Source organism: Diospyros lotus, chromosome 1, assembly GCF_014633365.1.
Source record: "Diospyros lotus cultivar Yz01 chromosome 1, ASM1463336v1, whole genome shotgun sequence".
NCBI lineage: Eukaryota > Viridiplantae > Streptophyta > Magnoliopsida > Ericales > Ebenaceae > Diospyros > Diospyros lotus.
The window spans coordinates 9,598,210-9,608,336 of NC_068338.1; the positions used below are offsets into that span (position 1 = coordinate 9,598,210).

The window sequence follows — 10,127 nt, forward strand, 5'->3', positions numbered from 1 at the left end:
CGTTGCTACATTGTTGTCTCACCTACCTCGTCAACTAGAAGAAGGAGAGAGAAATAGAATGAATAGAAAGAGAGATTTAAAATGACTTTTTTTTATCTCACGTGAACAATATTGCCCTCCCATCCCTTTCCTTTTTTTTTTTATTGTCTCCAAAAATCAGCACCACACACACGCATCACGTCAAGCATGTATGTATGAAGATTGTACACCCACGCTAAGCCAGGCCAAACCCCCCCTCTCTCTGTCTCTCTCTATGGCTTGTTTTGCTCTCTCTTATCCTCTCTCCTCTCCTTTTCCCTTCGTGATTGTTTCCATGTATGTATGAAGATTGTACACCCATGCCAAGCCAGGCCAACACCCCCCCTCTCTGTCTCTCTCTATGGCTTGTTTTGCTCTCTCTTATCCTCTCTCATCTCCTTTTCCCTTCGTGATTGTTTCTTCCTTTTCATTTCCATAGCAGGCAGCATACACATTTGCCTGTTTTATTCCTCTTCTTCTCTTTTTTCGACACTACAAGAACAACCGACGACTTCTCCTCTTCCCTCACTACTCACTAGTTGTGGAAGATGGACTGACGACTTTGCTATTGCCTTGCCTCTCATCGCCAACCGCCACAACATTCTCCCTCTCCGCTACCTCTCGTCGTCGCTACACACCCCTCCATTTACTATCATTGTTGCATAGCCTCCTTTTTTAGTGATGGCAAGGTTGAGCTCGAGCTCGGCTTGACTCGATTACAATCCTATATTTTATCCAAATTTTATCTATAAAATAATGAAAAATGGATTATTTAAGAAATTATTTAAAATAAAAAAATTGATATTCCACGTGCTCAAAATAGGGCAAATAAAAATAAATGGGAAATGAGAAATTTGCAAAATGAGGAAGAGAGGGTGGAGGGAGTGCAGAGGCCCCACCCCAAATGATAAATCTTAATTTGCATACGTCACGTTCGATCCCTTTCGTTAAGTACAATTTTGTTTACCCTGAGATAAAAAAAGTCATTTTAGGCCTCGCTCTCTATTCATCTCATTTTTCTCTCCTCTATTTCCTTTCTCTTCCCATAGACTCACTGACAACCGCCTCGTTGCTACATTGTTGTCTCACCTACCTTGTCAACTGGAAGAAGGAGAGAGAAATAGAATGAATAGAAAGAGAGATTTAAAATGACTTTTTTTTATCTCACGTGAACAATATTGCCCTCCCATCAGTTCCCTTCCCTTTCCTTTCTTTTTTTTATTGTCTCCAAAAATCTGCACCACACACGCATCACGTCAAGCATGTATGTATGAAGATTGTACACCCACGCCAAGCGCCCCCCCCCCCCCCCCCCCCCCCCTGTCTCTCTCTGGAATTTGGAGCCACCCAATACCAACCCCAACCTCACTCAACCCAATTCAATTGCAGAAAATATTGAAAAAAAAAAAAGACCCCCCCCCCAAAAAAAAAAGTCTCCACAGTTTAACAAAAAGTCTCCTCTCCCCTCCCTCCCTCCCTCCCTCTCGCAATCTCTTTCCCAGAGGCAGAGGTTTTATTTTGGTTTTCGTTGCAGAAGAAGAAGCAGTTGCAGCAGCAACGACGACGGGACAGGCCGAAACAGAGGGCTTCCTTGCTTGCAGGTAAATTTTTCTTCCTTCCTTCTTGTATGCACGATCGATCGATCGATCGTCGATCGGTCGCCGCTTGTTTCAGAAAACAACATTTCAATGCTTGATTTCGTCAGAATATATATATATATACATACATATAGTTATTTATTCAATTGCGGGTCAAACCATTCTTCATTTTCCTCCCTCATTAATTGCGCCGGCGATGGTTGTTGTAATAATCTTCCTTCCTTCCTTCCAGATTCTTCTTCTAATTTCTTCCGCCTGCCTGCCCGTATTTCTTCTTCACAACAACAATATTCTCCGTTCCGAATTTCAGTTTATTCTAGAGAGAGATCCATCCGATCCCGGCAGCAGATCTCATCCCATCCGATCTGATCTGGTTTGATATTGTGGTCCTGATTTGAGCACAAGGTAGGATCCATCAACGCTGCACCAATTCAACTCAACTGCTAATCATTTTTTCTATTCCACTTGCATAGCCCTCCCCCCTCCTCTCTATATGTCTCTCTCTCTATATATATGTTTGATCCGACACCGACACCCATATTTCGTTTTCTGATTATTTTTCACCAATTTTCCCTCGCGCTTGGTTTCTGTTAGTTGATCATGACTTGCATTTTCAGCTTTCTTTCCCCAATTTTTTCTCTTTCTTATTGTTTGTGTGGGTGCCTGCGGAATGAATGTGCTGGCTTTATTCTTCAGCCGGAAAATATCTTTCTTTTTCTTGTCTTTATTGTCATTTTCTTATTTGAATTAGCATACGGCATTGGGCAATGTTCTTGGTGTAGTGGGGATCTTTAAATTAAAAATGGTTCATTTTCTCTTTGATAATTTATCCTGTGTAGTTTGCTTTGATGACGTCTCTCTGGGTGTTAGAGGTTTGACATGGGTATTAAATTATTTGGTGTCGTAGTGAACAAAGGTTGGGGTGGGGGGTGCACTTAAAAGCATGGATGAAATGGAGGGTGGAGCAGGAGCAGCAGCTGCAGCCGCAAGGTATTGGTGTCACTTTTGCTCCCAAATGGTGAACCCAGTCATGGAAGTGGAGATGATCAAGTGCCCCCTTTGTGAAAGGGGATTTGTTGAGGAATTGGGCTCTGCCGTCTCCTCCCCCTCCGTGGAAAACAACAATCCATTCCCTGATGATTACTTCTTTGGAGGTGGTGATGGGGGACCAGAATTTGAATCTGATCGCGCCCTCTCCCTTTGGGCCCCAATCTTGCTTGGCATGATGAGCAATCCCCGACGGCGGAGAAGATTCAGAAGGAGGCTAGAGTACGCGGATGAAGATGATGATGAGGATGATAGTGAGCGTAACAACAGCGTCCAGCATGAGGGACAGACCGACCGGGAACTGGAATCCATCATCCGCAGGAGGAGGAGCTCTGCGACCATTCTCCAACTTCTCCATGGTATTAGAGCTGGGATGCTAACTGAATCAGACAACCCTGCAAGTGACAACAGGGATGGGAATGGTGATACCGCTGATATTAGGGACAGAGAAAGGGTAATTCTTATCAACCCCTTCAATCAAACTATCATTGTTCAGGGTGGTTCTTACGAGTCAACCAATTCCCAGAATCAGGGTCGCAATCCTATTGGTTCTCTGGGTGATTATTTTATAGGTCCGGGCCTTGATTTACTGCTGCAGCATTTGGCAGAGAACGACCCCAACAGGTATGGCACACCGCCAGCACAGAAGGAGGCGGTGGAAGCAATGCCCACAGTGAAAGTGGAGGAGAATTTGCAGTGTTCTGTTTGTTTGGATGACTTTGAAATCGGAAGTGAAGCGAAGGAGATGCCTTGTAAGCATAAGTTCCACTGTGGGTGTATTATCCCTTGGCTGGAGATTCACAGTTCCTGTCCAGTTTGCAGGCATCAGCTGCCTGCGGATGAATCGAAGCTGGATTCTGATGGTTTTAGGAACAATAGCAACGGCGGCAGCAATGACACTGGGGAGAGTAACAACAACGGAGGCAGTAGTAATGGTGGTGGCATGGGGGAAGATGGGGGTGGGGATTGGGATGGGAGAAATGGGAATGGGAGACGGTTCTCCGTGCCTCTTCCGTGGCCTTTCAATATATTTTCATCCTCAGGCTCAGGGGGGGACGGGAATAATTCCTCATCGACACCGTCGTCCTCCTCCTCAGCTGCAGCAGCAGCAAATGCATCGTCCAGAAATGGTTCTCAATCTCATACAGATGAGAATTGAGTCTAAACATAACTGTGGGTACTGGAAGCTAGCCCTTTCTGATCTGTTGCGTGAATCCCTCTTTTTTTATCCTTGCTTATTACATATGTACATATTTATATCTATATCTATATATATATATCTATATAACATTGCAAGAGAACCACCAGATTCTTGTACTTGGGTTGTATGAGCACATGTTTTTACAGATTATTGGTTGTAATATTTTAGTTAGTGAGCAGAAACAGCGATGCTATATCATAAAAATGGCAGCCTGCATGTGTGTTCGTTTTTCAACATGACATTAGTTGTGTTTTGGTTCTGTTCTGGTTGCTTCTTGGGTGACTTGGTTGGGGTGGGTCTTACATAAATATAAATTATAATAATATTCAACACAAACAATAGTGTTTGCTGCTTTTGCTTATTGCATCTTTGAAAATCAAATCTACCATCCCCACTGCACTCCATTCACATGACATGACAAGACACGACAAGAAAAGGCAAGGCAAAGATGGAATTGGATCGAATCTAGTGAGATTTTGTTGTCTTGTTATTGTTGGTAGTGCAGCTTTACGAGCCTCCTATGTCAATGCCATCAAAGATGCATGACAATCATATTCAAGTTTTGCCCTAAACCCAAATAACAAACAATCATTCATGCATACTGACTCAAATTTTGCTGATTATTATCAGTTCCATGAGGATGAGGGTATGCAACATGCCAGCTGCAATGCCAATCACATACCATTACCGTCCAACACAGTAAAACTGTGGCAGAGCCACCCCCCAAGTTCAAATCTCACAAAGAGTTGTAGAAATCGTTGTTGATGACATGCCCTTTTACCAAAAGACAAACTCAGTGGGCAAAAAATTAAAAATAAGAAACAAAAAACCCAAACCCAGAAGCACGTACCCTTCACCTGATGATCCTTCCTTCCTTCCTTCCAAGATCAACCAAGGCTAGCTGAAGAAATTTACCATCGCCAACATCTCTCCCCGCTCTCTACTTCACTGTAACTATCTTGATTATGGACGCAGTCCCAATCCGGTGAAGAGCCACAACAGCATCTCCTTCTTTGCACAATCCCTTCCCTTTAGCATGTTGCAGGGCAAACTCCAATGCTTCTTCTGTTGATTCTTCACGGGAAGCTCTAGCAGACCCTGCACACAGAACAGGGACCAACCCCCTGAATATAAGGCTATGTCTAGCCGGAGACTCATCGCTGCATGACCAATCAAATGAATCAGTCTTGATCTCAGGGACCACCACAGAAAGTATTGGCATCCCTGGCCTGTACTTAGCCACAAGTTTTGCAGTACTTCCTCCTCTGGTTAGGACCAATATAAGAGATGCTTTTGCCGAGTTGGCTGTTCGCACTGCAGACGAGGCCAAGCTCTCCAATGGGCTCATAGGCACAGGTGCATTTGCCATAATCCTTTTGAAAACATCTGCATAATCAATTGTGCTCTCTGCTTCTACACAGATTTTGGCCATAGTTTGAACTGCAAGCTCCGGATAAGCCCCGGCAGCTGTTTCGCCGCTCAGCATTACGCAGTCTGTCCCATCAAGAACTGCATTGGCGACATCAGTAGCCTCTGCCCGAGTCGGCCTTGGAGATTTGATCATTGACTCCAACATCTGGGTAGCTGTTACAACAGGCTTGCCTTGGATATTGCACTTGTAGATCATCACTTTCTGTGCTAAGAATATCTTTTCAATTGGAATTTCCATTCCCAGATCACCTCTTGCAACCATAAAGGCATCTGAATTTGCAAGGATTTCATCAAAATTTGCCACCCCTTCTTGATTTTCAACCTTACAAACACAAACAAAGAAAATTGAACTGACGTTGTGGCCTTGGAAATTACAGTAACATCCCTTACAGAGTTGCCCAAGAGTTATCTAAGATTCTTGAAAGAACATTTTACCCTTATTTCTCAGAAAGTGTGTTCCGTTACAATTATGCACATGTTTGTTAAAAAAAAAAAAGATAAAAAAATTGTCTCAATCTTCTAACTTTAGGTATCACCAAGAAAATGCCAACAAAACATTATCGCAGATTGATATAGACATGCATAAACAAACATATTTTACCATTGTCCCGATCAAGCACCTTGATAGTTGCTAGCGGCAATAAGAGATTATTATGTAATGCAACTATAATTAGTTATTTTTTCTTAATTATATGATGTTTAGGATCTGAGTTGGTCCACATCTATTAAAGGGCTGAATTTGTAAGGCATCCAGTAATTTCTAATATGATAGGGCATTTTCTGTATTTCTGCAATCTCTCAGGGGTGTCTACGCTATTTGTCCGGAGTAAGTTAGTATAGAGTTCACCAATTGTACGCCAAAAGGAAAAATAAAAATAAAAAGCATCACAGAAAATTTTAGAGGTCCCAAACTTTTATTGATAATCTTGAGCAAATATCATAACCAAAAACCGCTTGTAACCATTCTATCAATAGATGATCCTGTTCGCTATATGCTTAACGAAATACTATTTTGAATCACCAAATGTTCTGTTAGCAATGTTGGGAAAAATTTCATGGTTTATTTTGTTTTAGTTTCCAAGTAATCCTAAAAAAAAAAAATCCTGTATGATGCATGTCTTCACCATCTCCATCTCATCCCTTAATACAAATTTCTTATTTGTTATCTGATCTTTTTAGTGGAAATCGCTTATGAACCAGTCAGTGGGGCAAGTTTGTTTATCTCTAGAGGTACAACATAAATGGCTTAAATATTAGCAATCAGAATCACATTTCAAATTTCCATTTTATTTTTCCCTAAATGAACAAACCTTCGACATGAGGAGGATATTCTTTGCATGCTCGCCCAACTCTTTCCGAACCTCCACGAGGTCAGAACCTTTGCGTACAAAAGATAGTGCAATCATGTCAATCTTATTAGGAACTCCCCATTCTAAGATATCAACCTTGTCCTTCTCAGTCAAAGTAGGAAGATCCACAATTACCCCTGGGAGATTGACATTCTTTCTCTCACCAATAACGGCTGTATTCTCACAACGGCATTTAACCAAACCATTTTTCTTGTCACAAGACAGAACAGTAAATGTGATTGTGCCATCTGCACAGAGTATCACACTATCTGGCTTCACATCGTCGGCCAATTTTGGATAGCTCATGCAGATCATGTTCTCATCACCCTTGATGGTATAATCAGTGGAGATGGTGATCTCTTGACCCTGTTTAAGTTGGATGGGCTGTCCGTCTTTCAAAAATCCTGTTCGAATCTCTGGACCCTGTGAAATCACAAAATAAGTTGGAATTAGAAAATTCTGCAGTTGATGCAAAAAGGATTCTTAATGTTCATGGAAAAAGAAAAAAGAAAGATTGTTTTAAGGAACACTGCTTCCCTAAAGTTGATAGCAAACAAGTTAGAACACTGATGCTCCTATAGCCCACCAGCTTTAGATATGAGGAAATGGAAACTACAGTAAAAATAAATTAGAACTAGACAGGGTGAGAGGATAAGGGAAAAGCTGGCAACAAATGCTATGGTTTAGCCAAATTTCCAGAAAATTTTCACATCTTATTTGAGTTATGAAACTGCAGCAGCCTTCATGAAACAATGATATGCCCCAATATCCGTAAAATTGACCTAAATATGGTGTACAAGCAATGCCCAGAAGATATAGAACTAATCTAAACAAGACACCTGCCAGGCTGGTGAAAGATTTAGAAAATGGTTAAAGTTCAACCTAAATTAGAAAAATGGAATTAGACGGAGGGAACCTTGCAGCTTCTTCGGTGATCCCATTAGGAAATGTTGAATTTTCACTTTAGCATGAGCTAAAAAAAACAAAATTGGCCACTGAAATTGCGAAAATATTTGGAATTGTAAACCAAGAGAGAGCGTTGTGAGAGTTTTCTATCTACTTTCTTGGGTACCAAACGGTTCTGCAATGAACATAGAAGCTAATGACCAAAAAAAAAAATTGATGTGGAAATTAGAATCTGCGGGGACTTTTATGAATAATTTGTCAGAGAGGAGCGTACATATAATGACATAAATGGCTCCATTCCCCCATCCACCCTTCCCCCTTCACTCCACACAAAATAACTGTAATTTGGGGGGGAAAAAAAGTAAGAAAGAGTAAGAAAAAGGCAAAGACAATAAATGATTGAAGCCGCTGTCAGTAAATGAGGGGGGAGTAATGCAAGCAACAAGCATGCCATATCTCCAAACTGGTTACTGTGATCATCATTGTCTTATCCCAAATCCTGGCTTTACGGTTCAAACAAACCAATCAGCAATGAAGGAGCTGTTCCCTGCAGTGGTCCATATTACGTTGGGTCAAACACATAACAACTTTTCTGGATTGTAGGCCCCAGGTGGTGCAAATTAAGGAGACGAATGCAAGGAAAATTGAGTTTTCCCTGTCCCTTTCTCTGATGAACAGTACTTATTTGCAAGTCTACAAACGTGACGAAGTAGATAGAACAGGGAGGGGAATTGATTGAGGGAAATGTAGGTCCCAAATTGGAAAGGCTAATAACGGTTTTATTTGGATGTATATTGGAAAGGGAGGACAGGTAAAAAGGAGGAAGAGGCTATCATCCAATCCAAGAAAACACAATTAGTATTTAGTTTAGAGATCAGATCCGATCCAATGAAATCGAAGAGTGATCGATGGATAGATCTACAACAGAATAGAAGGTAGGTACCTTGGTGTCGAGCATGACAGCGCAGAGGATACCGGTGTTTTCCATGGCTGCGCGGAGATTGTTAAGGGTTTCCTGATGGTAGTCATGGGAACCATGAGAGAAGTTGAAGCGAGCAACGTTCATGCCCGCTCTCAGCAGCTTCTCTATCATCGGAACCGACCTCGATGCCGGTCCCAGCGTGCAAACTATCTTCGTCTTCGGCCTCTTCTCAATCATCATCAAGTCCATTGAATTGAATCCACCGATCGATCTCAATCGATTTTGTCTCAAACAGCACCCGCCACCGACGTGCGAGAGCTACAGACCAAGGGAGATGACGAAGATCCGGCTTTGCGACGATTGGTTGGAGGTATTTGCGCTTACCCTACGCCAACTGAACTTGACTGACTATCCGCCCACGCCCACGCCCACGCCCACGCGCACGCGGCCACCTTTGACACTCTCCCCCGCTCGAGAGAAAGATGCGAGCGGAGCGAGAGAGGGAGGTATTTGCGCTTTCCCTACGCCAACTGAACTTGACTGACGATCAGCCCACGCCCACGCGCCCACCTTTGACACTCTCCCCCGCTTTTCCCCATGTTTTTGGTTTCCTCTATTTTATTAAAATAATCACATTTTTAATTTAAATAATTATTTTTTCTTCTCTATTTCTAGGACGTGAGAGCCAAAAGAAAAAGGCTTATTTAGTGTTTGGACTTTACTATGATGCATGGAAACGTTTTAGGAGTGTTGTTTTGACGTTTCTGAAATATTTTTTGTACCGAAACGTTGAGAAATTCCTAAAAAAATTATTCTTGAGTTGTTTTTATAATTTTAAAAATATTTTATGGTAATTTCGTAATATTAGAAAAATATTATAAACGTATTCTTAATTTAGAAACACGTTTCCATCTATGAAGAGATTTAGAGATAAAAAAAATTCTGTCTCTAAACCTGGTTAGAGACGAATTTTTTTTTATTTGTGACTCAAAACTTTTAAGCCTAAATTGATCTTTGATGAGCACCTTACAACTGCTAAAGGAGGTTGGACGTGGTCAAAGGATTAGAGAGAATCTATTAGTTGGTCTATGAGTTGTTCATGGGCCTTATCTATTTGTTGCTTTAGTTCATATTTCCTGGCTAATAATTTGGCCACTTCCTCATTGTTTTAGGAGAAGTGGTTATTCTATTTATTATTTCAACTTTAACATATGTAAGTGGAGATTATGCAGAGTTATCATTAGATTTTCCTCTGCATATCTTCTTTTCCCTTTTTCTCTTCCCTACTTTCTTTCAATAGTTACTTCCGTTCAGCATTAATCTGGTTCACACACCATTTGTGGTATTAGAGCTTGGTTATGACAACCCATGGGAAATCAAACGCGGAGTTTTGCGATCAGGTCCGGTCCATGAGTTACAGTCCCTATGAGCTGCCCAAGCAAAAATCGTCAGTGAAGAAAACATTAATCCTTTTGGCCGTGGAGACTTATCCCACCACCAAGTGCCACACAGCTGTGATAGTTCCCACACTTCGAGGGTGACTAAACAGAGCCATACTATAATATTCCGTACTATATGATATTAAAAAATATAAAAAAAATTTAATAATTAAAAAGGACCTCGGGTGGTTTGAGAAGCCTAAAAGTCAATTTCAA

General features: G+C 41.5%; 2 protein-coding genes across 4 annotated transcripts; one reads left to right on the forward strand and one right to left on the reverse strand.

Annotated features, from left to right (window-relative positions):
- Window positions 1–1,344: 1,344 nt before the first annotated feature.
- Window positions 1,345–4,123, forward strand: LOC127806696 (E3 ubiquitin-protein ligase SIRP1-like). Of its 3 annotated transcripts, XM_052344159.1 has the most exons (3): window positions 1,346–1,619; window positions 1,849–2,021; window positions 2,524–4,123. In XM_052344159.1, exon 3 carries the CDS (start codon window positions 2,560–2,562, stop codon window positions 3,820–3,822), a length of 1,263 nt encoding a protein of 420 aa, XP_052200119.1. In that variant the 5' UTR covers window positions 1,346–1,619; window positions 1,849–2,021; window positions 2,524–2,559; the 3' UTR covers window positions 3,823–4,123. The 3 variants fall into 3 exon arrangements, with proteins under 3 accessions (XP_052200127.1, XP_052200119.1, XP_052200111.1); XM_052344167.1 differs by lacking the exon at window positions 1,849–2,021 and having other exon boundaries at window positions 1,345–1,619; window positions 2,456–4,123; XM_052344151.1 differs by lacking the exon at window positions 1,849–2,021.
- Window positions 4,124–4,442: 319 nt separating this feature from the next.
- On the reverse strand, window positions 4,443–8,981 carry LOC127806693 (pyruvate kinase, cytosolic isozyme). The gene is made up of 3 exons (XM_052344138.1): window positions 8,494–8,981; window positions 6,606–7,067; window positions 4,443–5,617 (listed from the first exon to the last, which is right to left on the reverse strand). Exons 1-3 carry the CDS (start codon window positions 8,719–8,721, stop codon window positions 4,805–4,807), a joined length of 1,503 nt encoding a protein of 500 aa, XP_052200098.1. The 5' UTR covers window positions 8,722–8,981; the 3' UTR covers window positions 4,443–4,804.
- Between the last annotated feature and the right edge of the window lie 1,146 nt (window positions 8,982–10,127).